General features: G+C 44.2%; 1 protein-coding gene across 1 annotated transcript; it reads right to left on the bottom strand.

Annotated features, from left to right (window-relative positions):
* Nucleotides 1–16,643: 16,643 nt before the first annotated feature.
* LOC136468501 (actin-binding protein wsp1-like) lies at nt 16,644–17,087 on the bottom strand. The gene has a single exon (XM_066467054.1). The coding sequence runs from the start codon at nt 17,085–17,087 to the stop codon at nt 16,644–16,646; it is 444 nt and encodes a 147-aa protein (XP_066323151.1).
* Nucleotides 17,088–20,862: the final 3,775 nt, after the last annotated feature.

The raw sequence follows: 20,862 nt of genomic DNA, 5'->3' as shown, positions 1-20,862 counted from the left end.
GTGCAAACTTAAAGAGGAAGAAATCAACATTGCATTTCCCGTCCTCCTTTTTCCGCTGTTTCTTTTCATACCATGTTGGTACCTTGTATGATTCTGATAGAGACCTCACATAGCAATGTTTAAGAGAATTGTGCACTGGCCCTGGAGACAGCTAAGAAAGGAACACTCACACTTGCACTCTAGATATAAGGTGAATGGTCCAAACAAATTCAGGGTCTGTGATGATAAGCTCTATGGATGGTGCACACATACAATGTGTCATGTGTGTACTTGAAGATACGAATTGAAAAGCTATGCAGGTTCAGATATGCCGAGAAGAAGCGGCTCGCTCGTTCGTGTCCCCAGATGAAAGAATCAGGAACCAGCAGGCTTCAGATGCACGACGGTTTGGCATATACCCTAGCAATGTGTATTCCTGGTCTCCATCACAAAGGTTTATTATTTTATTTGCTCTGCACCCCTTTATTTCCTTTACAGAAATGCTTGCACTTTGAAATAATGTTTTGGACCAGTGAGTGATGGATTGGATATGTATATATATCATGTGCGGTATCCATGGAACAGAGCAGGTTGGAACTAGTTAGGCCGTCGTGTCAATCCTGCTCTGATGTTCAGTTCAATATATACATCCAAAACTTTAGCCTCGAAACGGAGTTACGTCCCTGTTCTTTTCTTTTGTTTTGGTTCTTTTTGTGTGATGAAACAACTTTAATCATACTCAACGATGTGCAAATTAAAGTACTTTACATGCGACACGGACGTGCTTAGAGTCTTACATTCAAACTAACCTAGGATAATGGTTTGCAGCTTCTCTGATTGATGTGAAGTACAGTACTTTTTATGTGTTGAGGCTGGATATTTAAAATGATCAAACTGGCAAAAGTGCTCGCTTGTTACAATGGGAGAAAACACGCATGCCTAGTGTTGTGTTTTGGAGATCTTGTTGATGTCGTCCAAAACAACTTATTTCCGATATGTATGCTGACGCTGAAGGTGAGGGTGAGAGAAAACCGCTTTGGTTGTACGGTGGTCTGGTATGTGTTAGGTGCGAAACCAGCACCCAGGATTGTAGAGAAGCACATATGCATGCATGGATAGATGGATGTGCATGCGTGCACACCACCAGCAGGCACCGCAAGTGTGCTGTGTGCATGAGCCGCAGCAGCTTGCTTGCCCACTAACCTGTAGACATGCAGCGTGCATTGCCAACACGGCGATATCGATCGATAAACGATAGTGCCAAGCCACTCCACGCTCCCAAACTAAAGGTGCACAAACACCTTTCCTTCTTTCTTTCCCACGCCCCTCTTGAATCTTTGGGAGGAGATTCCACTTTTGCCATGTGGTTGGTTGGGGTCGTACCCCCACAAACCATGCATGACCCCACCCCCATAGGCTGCTATGCCATACATATGCATGCATGGATGGATGTACGCATTCTCCATGACTATGAAGCAGCAGCCAATGCAAGTTGGTGACGAGCTAAGAGATGTGGGGGGGTCTGTATTGAAAGTAGCTCTCGGCACACATTCTCACTCATCATCTCCTTTTGACCCCTCTTGTTGGGAACTCAAATAAAAAGACAATTGATATCTTCAGGCATGTGTTCTTTTTTTTTGGTTCTCTCGTTCTTGCAAGGCCTCTCATACACGCTTTGAAAACCTTACATTTTGCAGAGCATCATGCATAGATTGTTAGTTCATATATAGCAGATGTGTAGGTTAGTTCTCTGTCGGTGTCGTTTACCTAAGGAAGGAGTCTATTTTTGACAATTGAACTAATCTTAGATCGACCATCCAAAATTGTTCACATTTATTTAGCCATCTATGTTGCTTTGATTGATGGTGGTTTTGGATGACATGAACAAGAACAACACATGCATGGTAGCCTCGCCTAACCTTACAAGCTCAGGAGAGCGAAACTTGGGGGATACTCAGGGAGATGTTTGGATCTTTGGTTGGCGCTTGCTGTGCCTAGCCGAGCAAGAAATCAAGGATGTGCTGCTGTCAGGATCCTCAACTAGGTTGTCTTGGGGTTTGTGTTTTTCAGGATTCTCCTTGCTCACTCGAGCGAAGCAATTTGGCTCACCACCCCTAGCAAGGTTTGCCTCGCCTAGCAAGGCAAGGCCAGCAAAGCTAGCTCAGGAACCAAGCGTGTCCTTAGATCGTTTGCCTGTTACTGTTTTGCCTTGCCAAGCTAGAATTAAACTAGAGTGAGACATGTGTTTGGTTGGTGGGCGATACCATCTCGTATTCTGTGTGGGCAAGGTTTTTCCTTGCTTTCATGCGTGAGCCAATTTGGTTTGCTCAGGCGGGAAAGGTTAGCCTTGCCAGGTCGAGCGAGGCGAGGCAAGTCGACGAAGGAACCAAGCATGCCCTTGCTCGCACCTTCCAGCGAAATCTAAAATACCTTTGCTCGGGAATCAAACACCAAACATCCCCCCTACTATACGCGAACTTCTTGTTGGGCAAGGCAACACATATCCGACAAGGGAACCAAACACGCCCTAAGGAGCAGGTGTAGCTTAGCACAGCTCATTTGCAAGTGTAGTAGATAGGCAGGACCATGCATGCATGCATGCATACTAGTAGTGCTGTTGCATGCTTAGTGCTTGCTCAAACAAAGGGCGGTAGATGGGAGATATCATGCATGGAGTTGTCATGTCCGAGATCCCTCAGCTGCAGCACCACCGTACCCAAACCTCCACTCGATCCAGCGACCAGCCACAGGAGAGGCACGCACATTGCAGCAGATAGCATATGCATGCATGCAACCACAAAAACGTGGTAAGCTTTATTCTCTCATTTATGATCCGGTTGAAAAATATAGATTTTTCGGGTTCTTCCATAGGGTGTGCTCGACAGAACTGCCTGATATAGCCCACTTTCGGGGTGCTTAGTGTCTAGTAGAAGACAAACGCCTCCGTAAGTGTGTTATTTCGGACGGTTCTGCCACATATAGGTACTGAGATCATGACATCTCATATTTGAACATTTCTAATCTTTGTTGTGTGAATGGTGCAGCCAGGGCATCATGTGCCACTGAATTGCATTTATAATCTATCATCAGGACAGAAGGGCTTGTATATTTGACCCTTTGCGGGATACAAACAAAGCAGAGTACAAGTAATTTGAAAGCTGTTTGAGATAGTAAGTGACGGAACTTATTCATTTACAGTTAACATACATGTTGAAAATGTCGTTGACACTAGTGTTTTTTCGTATAGCACTTATGTAACAGAACCGACCAATTATACGAAATTAAGTAAGAAAATCATCCGCCAGAGCAGACGATTTAGCAAACTTAAGCCCGTATAACCCGGTAGTCCATGAAATCACGAAGGATTTCAAACCAACTTCCATTCCAGCCAAGATCGTAATAAGTTTAGCGGTCACCATCACATATTACATAAAAGTTTGCATCTCAGATACATTAGAGTTAAAACATAGTTATTACAAAACCAGTTCGAATAAAAGTAGCGGAAGCCATTTGTTCAAACCACACACACTCACGCGGAGTTCAAATATAGTGCCAGCGAATGATCATCTCCAACAAAACCATCAGACGAGACGTAAGGAATGACCATGCCCATGGTCCTAAGCATCACCCATCGCAGGATAAAGGCAGTTGATACAGTAGCCGTAATACATCTGCCCATCTGCAATAAGTGGGAATAAAACCCTGAGTACGAGAAGGTACTCAGCTAGACTTACCCGACATAACCGAAAATAAGTGACACCAAGGATTATGAAGGGCTTTATAGTAGGGTAGCTGACTCATTTGCAAAAAGAAGCATTTTTAGCATTTCAAGACCCTTTTTAAAAGCATTATTGTCAAGTTAATTGTTATTAACCTGTCGACTAGATTTGCACCTATACTAGAGCAAACACATGATTAAGCAGATAATGATAACCAATGATCATTAAACAACTTCCATACTGTCATATTCATTATAACTGTCCAAGTGTTCCATAAACATTTACTACGATGAAGTCACTCAAGTCAAGTGCTCATTGTCCAGGAGCGATGGCGATTCGAATCGATTCCTAATCAGCTGGTGATTTATTCCTTACACAAACCTCACTCACCCGCTAAAGTGAGATATTGATCACCGAGTCAACTATCCAGGAATCTCGAGTTTGCCAGGAACCACATGTACCCAGGGGCCGACCGACTGCACTTTGGTCTTATCATCTCGCCCCCGTGTCCTACCACACCTGCTCCGGCACAGTGCGCTGCGGGCAATCTACTCGGCCCGAATAATCTCCCAGCTTCGCGGTCGGAAGGTACTTTATCCGGCCAGCTAAATGTAAGGCATGCGTTCAATATGACTCGAGGCCCAACAACGGTCGGTCCTTAATCGACACAGACGGAAAGCACTACAGTCCAAAACTCTACAAGTCTCCGTCCGGTCTCAACTTCATTTAACACTTAGTTATACCATGACTTCATAGTCATCCAAGCAGATCCAGGTAACCACCTATAGCTCGCAGGTGACAGGAAATCACCCGACTTCTACCGGTCTAAGCCAGCTAAGCATTGACTCGACTGCGGATACCAGGGTAACAAGGATATAGTATAACAAAGGTAAACAAGGTATAATGCAGCAACGGTTGCAAACAACTCCTGAACGTAATGCATCAATTAAAGTAAAGCATTGAATTAATAATTGCAAACCGGGAGAAAATGCTCCGGGGCTTGCCTCTCTCGAAGGAGCTCGGACGGTGATCGGGGCACTCCGGAAGTTCCTCAACGTCCTCCTCGTCGGCTTCGGGCACTTCCTGCGGCTGCACCTCGAGCTGCTCCTCGGACTCCTCGGGTATGACGACTGGGTTCTCGATTTGTGATCCTGTATGATGCAATGTGCGTAAGTGCTTATGCAATCGGTGCATCGGATGAGATGAATACAATGGATATGTTTAAATGCAAGGTAGTCAACATCATCCAAGAAAATATACTACAAGCACATGTCATCTACTGCATTCTCTTCTACTACTAATATGTTAAGTCAACACATCTTATTAAATGCTTCAAAGATACACCAAAGCTTTACTAATTTCTTAATTCCACAAAAAAGCGACACTTGATTAAACCCTAATTAATCATAGGTTTGAATAGCAACCTCTATTTTTCTTGCTTAGCAAAATCTTAGAAAATTACTACAGCGTAGTACTACCCTAAGTAGTCTACTATCAGATTTTCATGGTATTTGAATGAGTGGATTAGCCTACACAAAAATAACAAGCTATGGCAGGATTATGAACATAAAAATACTTTGAACTGTGAAAAGTGTCAAACAACAGAGTTAGTATTTTTCCTAGGTTCTTCATAGCATACAATGACTGTACAAAAATTATCACATGCATGTTTTATACAAAGTTTGCTCTCTAACTAAAATAACAAAAATCAGCCATTAAAGGTACTTGAACTACACCTCAAAATTTTCCCACAGCACATGCATGAAACATATTTTTCCTAGGAAGTACATTACATAAGAAGATTAACAAACTTAGAAATCATATTTTTCTGACGCCTATAGATTTTTCTACATATTTTTCAAGTTATCAGCAATATACATGATTAAATAAAATTCTACAGCAAAGTATCTCAAAAATGACATGCAATAATTTTCTCAAGTAGATCTGATGATAAGGAACCTAAACAAATTTATTTCAACAGATTTGGAGCAACTTTGAGTATCCAAACATTTTTCAAACCATTTCTATTTTCAAATAATAAAGAATAAATTGAAAACAATACATCCTACTGCTACTGGGCCAGCCCGAGCGGAGGGGAAAGGGGGAGGCGGCCCGGCAGGGCGTCGGCCCATGGCCTTTCGGCCTGGCTCGGGCGAGGCGGATGCCACGCCGGCACTGCGACGTCGCGGCGGCGCGGCTCGGCCACGAGGCCGGCGGCCATTTCTGGCCGAGACAGGGCGAGCTAGCAGGAGCACGCGATGCGCGAGAAGCTGGCGAAGGCGGGAGGGTAGCTAGGCGGGGTGGAGAAGAGCAGGAAGGTGCCTTCCATGGTGGCCGAGCACGGCGGCGCCATGGCCGACGGTGGCGGGGCTCGAGGCGGCGCTACCTGGGCTCAGTAGGCGGCACAGGCGCGAGCACGACTTGACGGAGAGCGAGGCGGAGCTGCAGGCGCACGAACGCTGGCCGAGGTGGAGGAGCCATGGCGGATTTTGCCGGCGGGTGTGGTGGCGCGGCGAGGGGAAGAGGGAGGGCGCGCGGTGCTTGCGGAGAGGAGAGGCAGCGCGGGAGTGAGCAAGCGAGCGCACCGGCTCCAGCAGAAGTAGGCGGGCGCGTGGGCGCGGGCGCAGGCCGGCTGTGACGCGCGGTGGCGTCGACGGCGCATGGCCGCCACGCGGTGGGCGAGCTCTGCCGCGGTCGGGCGCGGCGCGGCGCGTCAGCGGGCAGGCGAGCGCGGAGGCAGGCCAGGCGTGACGCTGGGCTGGGCTGGGCTGGGCCAAGGCGAGGTGCGCGGCACGGCGGGAGGCTAGCTGGGCTGGCTTCGGTCATGGGCCGGAAGCGAGGCGGCGGCCCGCGAAGGAGAAAAACCCTTTTTCATTTATATTTTCAAAAAAATTTTAAATGCCAACTTTCAAATATTATTTTGAGCAAGAAAATGACATCTTTTGAAAATGTACCAAAAATGAAAGTTGATTAGAATTTAATTCTCTACAACTTTGCTTTTATGACCAAAGCCAAATTCTTTCTAGATTTTGAATTGTAAAATCAAAGTCCATGTTTAACTCAAAATCCTAATTTTTGGGAAATTACTTTGGAAAAAAAATTTTGAATTAATTTGAATACAAACCTTGCTCCAAAAATTGAACTAAACATTTCTAGATGATTTACCATGATAGCCAAACAAGTTCTACTAACCTAGCAAGCAAAATCAGGGCAAAACAATTCTAACAAAGGTATGCAACATTCAGGTTTCACAACATGTTTCAATTGTTTCAAAGCAGTGTTTCAATTGTTATTTACGTGATTAGACATGTGTGATTTGAATGCTTGATGATGCATGATATGCATGATTTGCAGTGCCTAAATGCAGGCATAACACCGGGGTGTTACAGCCTTCCCCCCTTATAAAAATCTCGTCCCGAGATTTGGGTTACGAACCATTTGTTATAAAAATCTTCATAAGCTTTTTGTAGATACTCTCCCGTTTCCCAAGTTGCATCTCCCTCATCATGATGATCCCACTGTATCTTGTATGTTTTCACCACACTATTCCGAGTAGCACGTTCCTTAGTGTCTAACACCCGGACTGGTTGCTCACGATACACCAAATCTGATTTGAGTTGGATACCTCGAGGTTCTATTCTTTCCTCCAGAACACGCAAACATTTCTTGAGATGTGATACATGGAAAACTGGGAAAACGGTACTCATTGTCTCAGGTAACTCTAACTTGTAGGCTACCGGACCTCTTCGTTCCAGAATCTTGTATGGTCCTACGAATCTCGCGGCAAGCTTTCTTCGAACTCCAAACCTTTTCTTTTTCATTGGCGTGACTTTTAGATAAACATAGTCACCAACTTCAAACATAAGGGGTCTCCTTCTTCTGTCTACATAACTTTTCTGACATGATTGGGCAGCTTTCATATTCTGCTGAATAATATGAACTTTCTTCTCGGCTTCTTCTACAAAGTCAATACCATAATACCTTCTATCACCAGGCTCGACCCAATTCAATGGTGTTCTACATTTTCTGCCATATAAAGCTTCGAATGGGGCCATCTTGATGCTTTCTTGATAACTATTATTATAAGAAAACTCAGCTAACGGTAACCATGACTCCCATGATCCCTTAGAAGACAATACACAGGCTCTTAACATATCCTCCAAAATAGCATTCACTCATTCAGTCTGACCATCTGTCTGAGGATGATAAGCGGTACTACGAATCAAACTAGTTCCTAAGCCTTTGTGTAAATGTTCCCAAAAGTGAGCCATGAACTGTGAGCCTCTATCAGATACTATGGTCTTCGGTATACCATGTAACCTCACAATTTCTGCGATATACTGCTCAACATATTGAGGTGGTTGATAAGTTGTCTTGACAGGTAGGAAATGAGTGGTCTTGGTAAGACGGTCCACAATTACCCAAATCGAATCATGTTCTTTTTGAGTAGTGGGCAAACCCGTGATAAAATCCATACTGATATCGTCCCACTTCCAACTAGGGACTGATAAGGGTTGCAACATACCGGCAGGTTTCATATGAATAGCTTTCACTCGACAACATGTGTCACATCTGGCAACATATGCTATAATTTCTTTCTTCATTTTGGTCCACCAATAACGAGATCTTAGTTCTTGATACATCTTACTACTTCCGGGATGGATAGATAGCTTAGAAAGGTGAGCTTCATCCATGAGTTTATTCCTAAGCTCTCGATCCTTAGGAACCACAAGACGGTCGTCAAACCACAACACGCCCTGTTCATCCACTTTAAAGTGCCGAGACGACTTTTCTTTGATTTTCTCTTTGATGTGGAATATTCCCTTGTCGGTTTTCTGGCCTTCTATTATCTTACTCTCCAAAGCGCAACTAATCTGAATAATATGTAACACAGCAGGATGCATTAGATCGAACCCATCTTCAAGTAATGGCTGCACATTCAAGTAATGTGACTTTCTGCTCAAAGCATCTACCACTACATTGGCCTTTCCAGGATGATATTGCACATTCAAGTTGTAATCCTTGATCAATTCCAACCATCTGCGTTGTCTCATGTTTAGCTCTGGTTGGGTAAAGATGTACTTAAGACTCTTGTGATATGTGAAAATGTTGCACACATTACCAAGTAGGTAATGTCTCCAAATTTTTAGGGCGTGCACAACTACAGCAAGTTCAAGATCATGTGTTGGATAGTTGACCTCGTGCTTCCTCAATTGACGTGAGGCATAGGCAATGACTCTCCTTTCTTGCATAAGAACACAGCCTAATCCAGTTTTTGATGCGTCGCAAAACACATCAAATGGTTTCTCGATATCTGGTTGTGCTAGAACAGGAGCAGTGGTCAACAGTTTCCGCAAAGTGTGGAAAGCTGCTTCACACTCCTCTGCCCACACAAACTTGTGATCCTTCTGTAGGAGACTTGTCATCGGTTTGGCAATTTTCGAGAAATCTGGTATAAAGCGACGGTAATAACCGGCTAGTCCTAGGAAACTTCTAATTTCAGGAACTGTGGTCGGTGCTTTCCAATTCATCACTTCTTGCACCTTACTTGGATCGACTGAAACTCCATTTTCTGACAGAATGTGACCAAGGAAAGGAACTTTCCTCAACCAGAATTTGCATTTGCTAAACTTAGCATACAGTTGATGATCCCTAAGTCTGGTCAAGATAGTTCTCAGATGCTCTTCATGATCTTTCTCGTTCTCGAAGTACACCAGAATGTCATCGATGAACACTACCACAAACTTATCCAATTCTGGCATGAAAACTATATTCATCAAAAACATAAAGTATGCAGGAGCATTTGTCAAACCAAAGGACATGACAAGATACTCATACAACCCGTATCTGGTGGAAAATGCAGTTTTCGGTATATCCTGTGGCCTAATCTTGATCTGATAATAACCAGATCTCAAATCTATTTTTGAGAACACCTTGGCCTTGGCTAACTGGTCGAACAGAACATCAATATGAGGCAAGGGATACTTATTCTTTATGGTTACAGCGTTGAGTGGCCTGTAATCTACGCACATTCTCAACGTGCCCTCTTTCTTTTTCTTCACAAACAAGGCGGGACATCCCCATTCAGACTTGCTTGGCCGTATAAACCCCCTTTTTGATAAATCTTCTAACTGCTTCTTCAGCTCAGCTAGTTCATCTGGAGGCATCCGATAGGGTCTCCTTGAAATCAGAGCTATTCCGGGGACTAACTCAATTCCAAACTCAATCTCCCTATCCGGCGGAAGACCAGGTAGCTCATCCGAGAATATATCCAGAAATTCACACACTACCGGAATCTGATGAATAGGAATGACTGCCGTAGCACATGTAACACTTATAAGGTCTGTTCTTCGAGGCAATGGTACTTGGAAAGTACCCTCACCTAGTGGATCCTTAAGGGTAAGTACTCGACTTCCAGTATCTATGACTGCTCCCCAATCCTTCATCCAATTCATCCCTATAATGACATCCAAAACTAATCTAGGCATAACTATCAAGTTCACTCAGAACTTCCTGCTACCTAATTCAAGGGTTGCCCCTCGAACCATCTGGTTGGTCAAAACATCAGCCCTTGCTAAACTTATACGGTAACCATAACCCAATTCTGTGCATAGTTGTTCATATTTCTGTGCAAATGCTTGACTCATAAAAGAATGCGATGATCTAGAATCAAATAGAACAACTGCAGGGTTTTCGTTGACAGGAAACTTACCAGCAGTGACGGGCTCTCCCTCAGGAATTTCATCCATAGTTGTACTATGCACCCTAGCATTATAAGTTTGCTGCTTCTTCTTGGGCGGATACGGACAAAACCTCGAGAAATGGCTGGGCTAATCACAGTTATAGCAGGGTCCCCTCACTGTCCCGGCAGATCCCATAGCTCCCTTGGAACTACCTTGTACTGCAGTTGCGGCTGCTTTGTTGGGCTATACTGCCATCTTGTAAGGCTTCTGAGGTCCACAGAAATTCTGACTTCTTTGCTGAGGTGGCCTGAACCTAGTGCCTGGTGCCGATGGGCAATATGGAGGACGACCTCCCATAGGTGCTCTAGCTTGGGAAGGACCACCTTCAAGGGCTCTCTTGCATGTCTTGGCTGCGGTGCTGGCATTGTTATTCTTCTCTTGCTTCAGATAGTCGCTGATAAAGTCATTGAATCTGACACGGTTGTTGGTACCAACATGCTTCATCATTTTTGGATTGAGTCCCCTCTTGAAACAGGCTATCCTTTTAGCATCGGTGTCAACCATGTCGGGAGCATAGCGACACAAGTTGTTAAAGGCATGCAAATATTATGTCACGGTCTTGGTGCCCTGGTTCAACGCCAGAAACTCTCCCAACTTCATCTCGGTCAGCCTGGGTGGAATATAGACTCCACGGAAGGCCTCAGCAAACTCTCTCCACGAAATCTGAGCATTTGGAGGGAAAGTGGTGCGATGGTGCTTCCACCACATTCCCGCTGGTCCTTGCAACTGAAGTGCAGCATACTCCGTTTTCAACACCTCAGTCATCCTCAACACACGGAATTTATCTTCCATCGTGTTGATCCATTCCTCAGCATCGAGTGGCTCTGTTGCTTCCTTGAATACTGGCGGCCTAGTGTCCATAAAATCTTTAAAGCTGCTATATTGGTTCACACCCATGCCACTGCCCTGATTGTTACCGTGTTGAACGTTGTTGGTGATGGTACGCAGAAAATCCTCCATGTTCTTCTGGGATTGTTCCGCGTTGCGCTGACTCCCGAGCAGCTGTGCGAGGAACATCTCGGGGGTAAACGGGGGAGGAGGTGGCAAATGCGGTTCATGGGGAGGTTCATTGTTGTTGCCGTGGTTTCCACCACCACCACCACCACCGGTCCCCGCACCATTAGCACCGGTCTCAGCGGCCTCATACGTGGTTCGGCGAGTGTTTGTCATCTGCATATTTCAGCAACAAGTAATGATTGAGTGAAGCTGTAATAATTGCGAGTGAAGGAAAAACTATGCCGTACTGAATTTACTGGAGAGAATAAATTCATACAATAAAACAGAGGCACAACAATCGCATCCCAATTAAAACAACAGCACTTAATCAAATTACTTCAATGGCAAACATCACGTCCATACAACCAATTTGCCAGCATACATACACTGGACTTTTATGCGTTCAGATATCGCATTCGAAAATCAGTTCCAACCACATGCCAAGTCTCATACATTCGAAGCAACATACAATAGGTTACATGCCAACAAAAGAAAGGTCATCGCGACAGGACCTAGATACTAGCGCAAGGCAACTAGCCTACTCCTCGGGGCCATTGTCGGGATCGGAGACGTCACCATCGCCCCCAGGTGAAACTACAGGCTCGTCCTCATTGTCATCGTCGATGTCCATGCCAGTTGCATCTGGTGGAGCATATGGGCCAACCCCATTGTAGAGCGCGTGAAACTCCTCGTGCAGGTTGTCATTGTATTCCTCTAGCTCATCGTCCCTCTGCAGCATAAGGTCCCTCTCATCCCAGGCTTCATTCCTTTCCTGAACCAACTGTCCTATCATGCGGTCTGCATTGTTGTTGGCTTGAGTCAACGTATGCACCCGCTGCATAGCTCTATCACCTCTCTCAACCGCCTGATCTCGCTGTAAGTTCATATCAGCCAACTGCTCCTGCAAGCTAGCTATAACACGTGCCTGTCTCTTCTTCTGCTTTCTCCCCTTGAGCTTATCCTGACCACACAAGCCAGTCAAAGTCCAGTAGATACTCTCGAGACCCTCATACGCTCTGATGGCGGTGAACATAGCACTCATTGCCTGGTTGTCGCTAGCCTGTCCCTCAGCTAGACCTCTGACCAACGCACTTCCCTGAGGCTGAACTCAAATGGCATCACGAGGATCATTCCTAGGAAAAGTGCCAGCTAGAGCTGCTGCAAGCTCACTGGGAAATCTGCTCATAATATCCCTGATGACACGGAAGGCTGCTCCCTCTGCACCCTCAGCTGGAGTGCGACCCTCAAACTCCAAATACTAACCATCCCAATCTGGAGCATCACCGAGAGCAGGAACCGTGATCTCCACCACTGCGAGTCCATCATCTGCTAACTGGCTCTCATTCCAAGAGTACACCGGCTCTTGACCCTCTGGGTACCCCACATCATGGAGCACTCTCCAAAGCAAAGTTGGCATGCCAAACTCGCTCAAGAACATGTCCGTGGTGTGGTGCTCCCTCAGGGCCAACAGACGTCGAGGTGCTCTTCCTCCGGTGGACTTACGGGCGGTCTGCTTCGTGCGGGCCATCTGTAGCAAAAGTTCTTTTATTACCCCGGGGAAACATATTTTAGGTGATACAACTTTTCAAAAGGAGATAATCAGTTTATAAGGGGAGGAATGCATGACATGTATGAAATGCACAAGTAATATGATGTATGTACGTGCCGTACGTTCTCACAAACTTATGAAATAAATAATTTCTAACGACGAATTCGGTGGCATACAAACGATCTCTCAAATACGTAGCTAATACGTTCTACACGATAGCGTTGTTATGTACCTGCAGAAGATTCATTTCAGCCCAATTCCCAATGAATGCATAAAAGCAGTAAAGTTTTATCTACACGCTCTACACGAATCCCCAGATACGTGTACAACGGTAGTAACTACCCGAACCATCGTCCTATTGACGGCATCGCCTCAACAGACGGAAGACCCATACATGAGATACCTTTGTAAAACATGCGTAGAATATGTAATTACTCCAGCATCATATAAGCATTCACCCTAGATTGGCGGTGTATCCGATCATGCTCTCACAACTCACACTTACCAAGGCGTAGAGGCAAATGATCCATTCATTACCACTCAAACAAGTGGCACTCATATAATAGCACGCCGTATGAGCGATGAAAGAGAAATATGATGCAAGAACCCCAAGTCAGTACTTAATTAAGCCACCTAAAGTCCTTAACTAGGCATAAATGATATGATCACTGGCACACTTTATATTTTGAAAATCATATTTTCCAAATGCCTTTTTGTTTTAAATACACTTGTGAACAGTAACACGCTAAACCATGCTCTGATGCCAGCTGTAACAGAACCGACCAATTATATGAAATTAAGTAAGAAAATCATCCGCCAGAGCAGACGATTTAGCAAACTTAAGCCCGTATAACCCGGTAGTCCGTGAAATCACAAAGGATTTCAAACCAACTTCCATTCCAGCCAAGATCGTAATAAGTTTAGCGGTCACCATCACATATTACATAAAAGTTTGCATCTCAGATACATCAGAGTTTCAACATAGTTATTACAAAACCAGTTCGAATAAAAGTAGCGGAAGCCATTTGTTCAAACCACACACACTCACGCGGAGTTTAAATATAGTGCCAGCGAATGATCATCTCCAACAAAAGCATCAGACGAGACGTAAGGAATGACCATGCCCATGGTCCTAAGCATCACCCATCGTAGGATAAAGGCAGTTGATACAGTAGCCGTAATACATCTGCCCATCTGCAACAAGTGGGAATAAAACCCTGAGTACAAGAAGGTACTCAGCTAGACTTACCTGACATAACCGAAAATAAGTGACACCAAGGATTATGAAGGGCTTTATAGTAGGGTAGCTGACTCGTTTGCAAAAGAAGCATTTTTAGCATTTCAAGAACCTTTCTAAAAGCATTATTGTCAATTTAATTATTATTAACCTGTCGACTAGATTTGCACCTATACTAGAGCAAACACATGATTAAGCGGATAATGACAACCCATGATCATTAAACAACTTCCATACTGTCATATTCATTATAACTGTCCAAGTGTTCCATAAACATTTACTATGATGAAGTAACTCAAGTCAAGTGCTCACTATCCAGGAGCGATGGCGATTCGAATCGATTCCTAACCAGCTGGTGATTTATTCCTTACACAAACCTCACTCACCCGCTAAAGTGAGATATTGATCACCGAGTCAACTATCCAGGAATCTCGAGTTTGCTAGGAACCACATGTACTCGGGGGCCGACCGACTGCACTTTGGTCTTATCATCTCGCCCCCGTGTCCTACCACACCTGCTCCGGCATAGTGCGTTGCGGGCAATCTACTCGGCCCAAATAATCTCCTAGCTTCACGGTCGGAAGGTACTTTATTCAGCCAGCTAAATGTAAGGCATGCGTTCAACATGACTCGAGGCCCAACAACGGTCGGTCCTTAATCGACACAGACGGAAACACTACAGTCCAAAACTCTGCAAGTCTCCGTCCGGTCTCAATTTTATTTAACACTTAGTTATACCATGACTTCATAGTCATCCAAGCAGATCCAGGTAACTACCTATAGCTCGCAGGTGACAGGAAATCACCCGACTTCTACCGGTCTAAGCCAGCTAAGCATTGACTCGACTGCGGATACCAGGGTAACAAGGATATAGTATAACAAAGGTAAACAAGGTATAATACAGCAACGGTTGCAAACAACTCCTGAACGTAATGCATCAATTAAAGTAAAGCATTGAATTAATAATTGCAAACCGGGAGAAAATGCTCCGGGGCTTGCCTTTCTCGAAGGAGCTCGGACGGTGATCGGGGCACTCCGAAAGTTCCTCAACGTCCTCCTCGTCGGCTTCGGGACTTCCTGCGGCTGCACCTCGAGCTGCTCCTCGGACTCCTCGGGTATGATGACTGGGTTCTCGGTTTGCAATCCTGTATGATGCAATGTGCGTAAGTGCTTATGCAATCGGTGCATTGGATGAGATGAATACAATGGATATGTTTAAATGCAAGGTAGTCAACATCATCCAAGAAAATATACTACAAGCACATGTCATCTACTGCATTCTCTTCTACTACTAATATGTTAAGTCAACATATCTTATTAAATGCTTCAAAGATACACCAAAGCTTTACTAATTTCTTAATTCCACAAAAAAGCGACACTTGATTAAACCCTAATTAATCATAGGTTTGAATAGCAACCTCTATTTTTCTTGCTTAGAAAAATCTTAGAAAATTACTACAGCGTAGTACTACCCTAAGTAGTCTACTATCAGATTTTCATGGTATTTGAATGAGTGGATTAGCCTACACAAAAATAACAAGCTATGGCAGGATTATGAACATAAAAATACTTTGAACTGTGAAAAGTGTCAAACAACAGAGTTAGTATTTTTCCTAGGTTCTTCATAGCATACAATGACTGTACAAAAATTATCACATGCATGTTTTATACAAAGTTTGCTCTCTAACTAAAATAACAAAAATCAGCCATTAAAGGTAGTTGAACTACACCTCAAAATTTTCCCACAGCACATGCATGAAACATATTTTTCCTAGGAAGTACATTACATAAGAAGATTAAAAAACTTAGAAATCATATTTTTCTGAAGCCTATAGATTTTTCTACATATTTTTCAAGTTATCAGCAATATACATGATTAAATAAAATTCTACAGCAAAGTATCTCAAAAATGACATGCAATAATTTTCCCAAGTAGATCTGATGATAAGGAACCTAGACAAATTTATTTCAACAAATTTGGAGCAACTTTGAGTATCCAAACATTTTTCAAACCATTTCTATTTTCAAATAATAAAGAATAAATTGAAAACAATACATCCTACTGCTACTGGGCCAGCCCGCTGGAATCAGTTGGCCCATGGCCACTTTTGGCCTACGCGGCCCGAGCAGAGGGGAAAGGGGGAGGCGGCCCGGCAGGGCGTCGGCCCATGGCCTTTCAGCCTAGCTCGGTCGAGGCGGATGCCACGCCGGCGCTGCGACGTCGCGGCGGCGCGGCTCGGCCACGAGGCCGGCGGCCATTTCCGGCCGAGACAGGGCGAGCTAGCGGGAGCACGCGATGCGCGAGAAGCTGGCGAAGGCGGGAGGGTAGCTAGGCGGGGTGGAGAAGAGCAGGAAGGTGCCTTCCATGGCGGCCGAGCACGGCGGCGCCATGGCCAATGGTGGCGGGGCTCGAGGCGACGCTACCTGGGCTCAGCAGGTGGCACAGGCGCGAGCACGACTTGACGGAGAGCGAGGTGGAGCTGCGGGCGCACGAACGCTGGCCGAGGTGGAGGAGCCGTGGCGGATTTTGCCGGCGGGTGTGGTGGCGCGGCGAGGGGAAGAGGGAGGGCGCGTGGTGCTTGTGGAGAGGAGAGGCAGCGCGGGAGTGAGCAAGCGAGCGCACCGGCTCCAGCAGAAGTAGGTGGGCGCGTGGGCGCGGGCGCAGGCCGGCTACGACGCACGGCGGCGTCGACGGCGCATGGCCGCCACGCGGTGGGCGAGCTGTGCCGCGGTCGGGCGCGGCGCGGCGCGTCAGCGGGCAGGCGAGCGTGGAGGCAGGCCAGGCGCGACGCTGGGCTGGGCTGGGCTGGGCCAAGGCGAGGCGCGCGGCGCGGCGGGAGGCTGTCTGGGCCGGCTTCGGTCATGGGCCGGAAGCGAGGCGGCGGCCCGCGAAGGAGAAAAACCCTTTTTCATTTATATTTTCAAGAAATTTTTAAATGCCAACTTTCAAATATTATTTTGAGCAATAAAATGACATATTTTGAAAATGTACCAAAAATGAAAGTTGATTAGAATTTAATTCTCTACAACTTTGCTTTTATGACCAAAGCCAAATTCTTTTTAGATTTTGAATTGTAAAATCAAAGTCCATGTTTAACTCAAAATCCTAATTTTTGGGAAATTACTTTGGAAGCAAAATTTTGAATTAATTTGAATGCAAACCTTGCTCCAAAAATTGAACTAAATATTTCTAGATGATTTACCATGATAGCCAAACAAGTTCTACTAACCTAGCAAGCAAAATTAGGGCAAAACAATTCTAACAAAGGTATGTAACATTCAGGTTTCACAACATGTTTCAATTGTTTCAAAGCAGTGTTTCAATTGTTATTTACATGATTAGGCATATGTGATTTGAATGCTTGATGATGCATGATATGCATGATTTGCAGTGCCTAAATGCAGGCATAACACCGGGGTGTTACAACTTATAAGAAGTACGTGCAAGATCCCGACTGCTATGATCGAAGATCTAAGAAGAAGAAGATCAAGTATGGCACGAAACTGAAACTCAGGTGTGATTTCCTGATAAGTACCAATACTACTACTACTCTACTACTACTGCTGCTCTTCTCCTAATACTACACTTACTACTCTACTCTGCTCTAGTACTCCTACTAGTACTACTACTCTACTCTACTCTACTCTACTCATGACTACTAGTTCTACTCCTCCTATTGATTGTATACTATATATGCTCTAACGATTGTGTATTATACATTGTGCAGTGCGCTAAACAACCCTATAGCTTAGTTTTATGTGGATTCTACATTTGTGAGTACCTGAGGACGTGCAGTAGATTCAGCAGCAGCTGGCAGCAGCTCAAGAAAGCACAAGGATGGTGGAAAAGGGAGAAGGTCGACCAAGACTTCAGACAAATAGTAGCAAACATATGTAAGTTTGTCACAGAGAGCGCGCATGAAGGGAATACGTTCTTCAACCGGGAAAGCGAGTTAGCGCGGGATCCGAAGTTCGATAGGATCAGAAACTGGAGCACCAAGTTACGAATCTCGGATTATATTCTGCCGGACCTCTTTTCCAGTAAAAAATGATATGTATGAATGACCTTAGTTGCTGATGTACGTATGATTTATGTTTATGATGAAACAATGATGAAGACTTCACTGATGTAATAACTTAATGTCGGTTCGTACAACGAGAATGAATGTAATATATGTTTGTCATCTATTTTCTGCTTTATATGTGTTTTCATTAGTGAAATTTTAAATTCAAATTTGAAAAAGCATTTTTTTAAATATGGAAATCATTAACCGAGGCGGGCAAGTAATAAAAACCGCCTCGGTTAAAATCTTAACCGAGGCGGGCGTCTTTATTCAACCGTCTCGGTTAAAATCTTAAGCGAGGCGGGCTCTTTACGACAACCACCTCGGTTAATATGTATTAACCATGACGGTTAGCTTATGATGCCCGCCTCGGTTAATATATGGCCAACCGCCTCGGTTAAGGCCACGATTAACCGTGACCTTTGTGCCGAGGCGGTTGGCTTGCCGGCCTCGGTTAAAGTTCGTGTAGTAGTGAAGTCGCGGGGAGGAGTCGCGGCCACCGGAGGATGTGGGGGGGGGGGGCTGAAGGAGACGCGGCCGCGTGGAGGATGTCGCAGGGGCTGAAGGAGACGCGGCCACCGGAGGATTTCTCTGAATCTTGATTTGCGTTCCCTGTTGTTGGAGAAGGCTAAGTTTTAGGTGGTGACCTTTTTCCGGTTGGTGACCCAAACCATGGTATGGGCGTCGTGTTTAGGTTCTCATTGTTGGAGACAATCTATAAGGAGCTATTCCATGTTAACCCATTTGGCAAAAAAAAAACTTTCAAACAGTTTTTGAAGCTACTGAACAAGTTGTGCCAAATAGGTCTTAGTGCGACAAATAATACAAAATCACTATAATAATTAGGGGCATCTAGGTCAATTATCTTGAACACTAATTTGTCTTCGAGATATTAGAGTGACATGTTTTTTAGACAGAGTAGTCTCTGGTTGTAGCTCCTCATTGTTAGCATTAGAGCAATCCGAATTATGAAACTATAGGACAGTAGCCATAATAAACAGTACATGTGGAAACCATATTCTTAATAGATAGTTTCTCCAATTTAAATTTTCATCCAATCATTTATCATCTCTCCTATTATCTACATATCGCAACTCTTACTATCTACGTTTCTGCGTAAATATAGTTTCTTGTACAAGAAACCATTTTTCAATCTATTCTCCTTAATTTTGAATAACGCATCGATGTTTTGCTTATCTGTTATCCTACCATGAAAATTATTCATTGGGCCTGTCCTTATAATCCAGCACCACGACAAATGTATCGGTTTCATGATTTCATCCATTTTATCCTGCTAGGAGCAGGAGAGACAGGTAGGACGAAAATATCCACAAACTAACGAGTGCTGTACTCCCTCCGTCCCAGAATATCTGTCGTTCTCGCTTCCCGAGAAATAACTTTAACAAAAATATATATTAAAAAATATTATTATTTATGGTACATAATTAGTATCATCGGAAAGATCTTTGAATCTAGTTTTTTAATAAATTTATTTGGAGATACAAATGTTGCCAATATTTTCTACAAATCGAGTCAAACTTGTGGCACAAAAACCGGAAACGACAATTAAATCGGGACAGAGGGAGTAGATGGCAAGGGAACATATAGTAGTACGTCCGTACAAAGAGCAATGGACATTATTACCTTGGTCCCCAGAAAAAAAAAGTAATTTAAAAGTAATTTTAAGTTTGGATTGAGTCAAACTTTCTTAGCTTTGGTTAAGTTTATACCCGCCCTCAATTTTAAATTATAAGATGTTTTGACCTTTTTAGATACATAACTTTTATTATACAATATTTAGATATACAGTAAAAGCAATATATCTAGAAAAGACAAAAACTTCTTATAGTTTGAAATGAAGGGATTAGAAAATTGTTAAAATTTGTGGCTCTAAATACTCATACTAGCTAGGAAAGTATATTTGGTAATGAAGTTAATATATAACTATTTGGTATCATAAATAACATTAGTTGTTTTATATATTTGTTTAAATTTTACTCCGTACGTCTGTGCATGGACATGGTAGAAAGTCTACTACTCGTAGAATCGTATTTTTTAACAGTATATCCGAAATGCACGGTGCAGAGAGTCCATGTACAGTAGCACCGTCCATCAGCACTCGATCTGTTTCCTGTCAGAGATCGCACACCGGTGGCTCGATCGGCCAGCCGGCTACTGGGCGGGGTTGCAAGGCGCATGCATGTATGCAAAGCCAAGAAAAACTCATGGACCAAATTAACCCATCTCACCATCGACCACCATTTGCATTGCGAGCTACTAGCTCCTACAGATACTCCACTTGCAGAGTTGCATTATTTGCATATATATGCAGCTGCGTTGGTAATGACCTCGCAGTGGAACATTCGAGAAACATATAGAGAGCAGCTACTGCTTGCTGCACTATTATGGGTTTGTTTGGTTGGTAGGAGTGGGAGTGTGGGACAAGTGTCCTTGTCCTACACCAATGAGTTTAATGCTACGGAGAAGTGTTTGGCTTAGTAAACCGATATAACTTATATGAGCGGATACTAAAGCTTCCTTTAGCACGGCTCATCCAAAACGGCTTCACCGGTGA

Source organism: Miscanthus floridulus, chromosome 8, assembly GCF_019320115.1.
Source record: "Miscanthus floridulus cultivar M001 chromosome 8, ASM1932011v1, whole genome shotgun sequence".
Lineage (NCBI taxonomy): Eukaryota > Viridiplantae > Streptophyta > Magnoliopsida > Poales > Poaceae > Miscanthus > Miscanthus floridulus.
Note: the sequence above shows the minus strand (reverse complement) of the source record. Positions and strands in the feature narration are given on the sequence as shown.

Bases quoted from the DNA above. Each gene is read 5' to 3' on its own strand.
- LOC136468501 (XM_066467054.1), bottom strand. From the start codon at position 17,087: ATGACCGAAGCCGGCCCAGACAGCCTCCCGCCGCGCCGCGCGCCTCGC.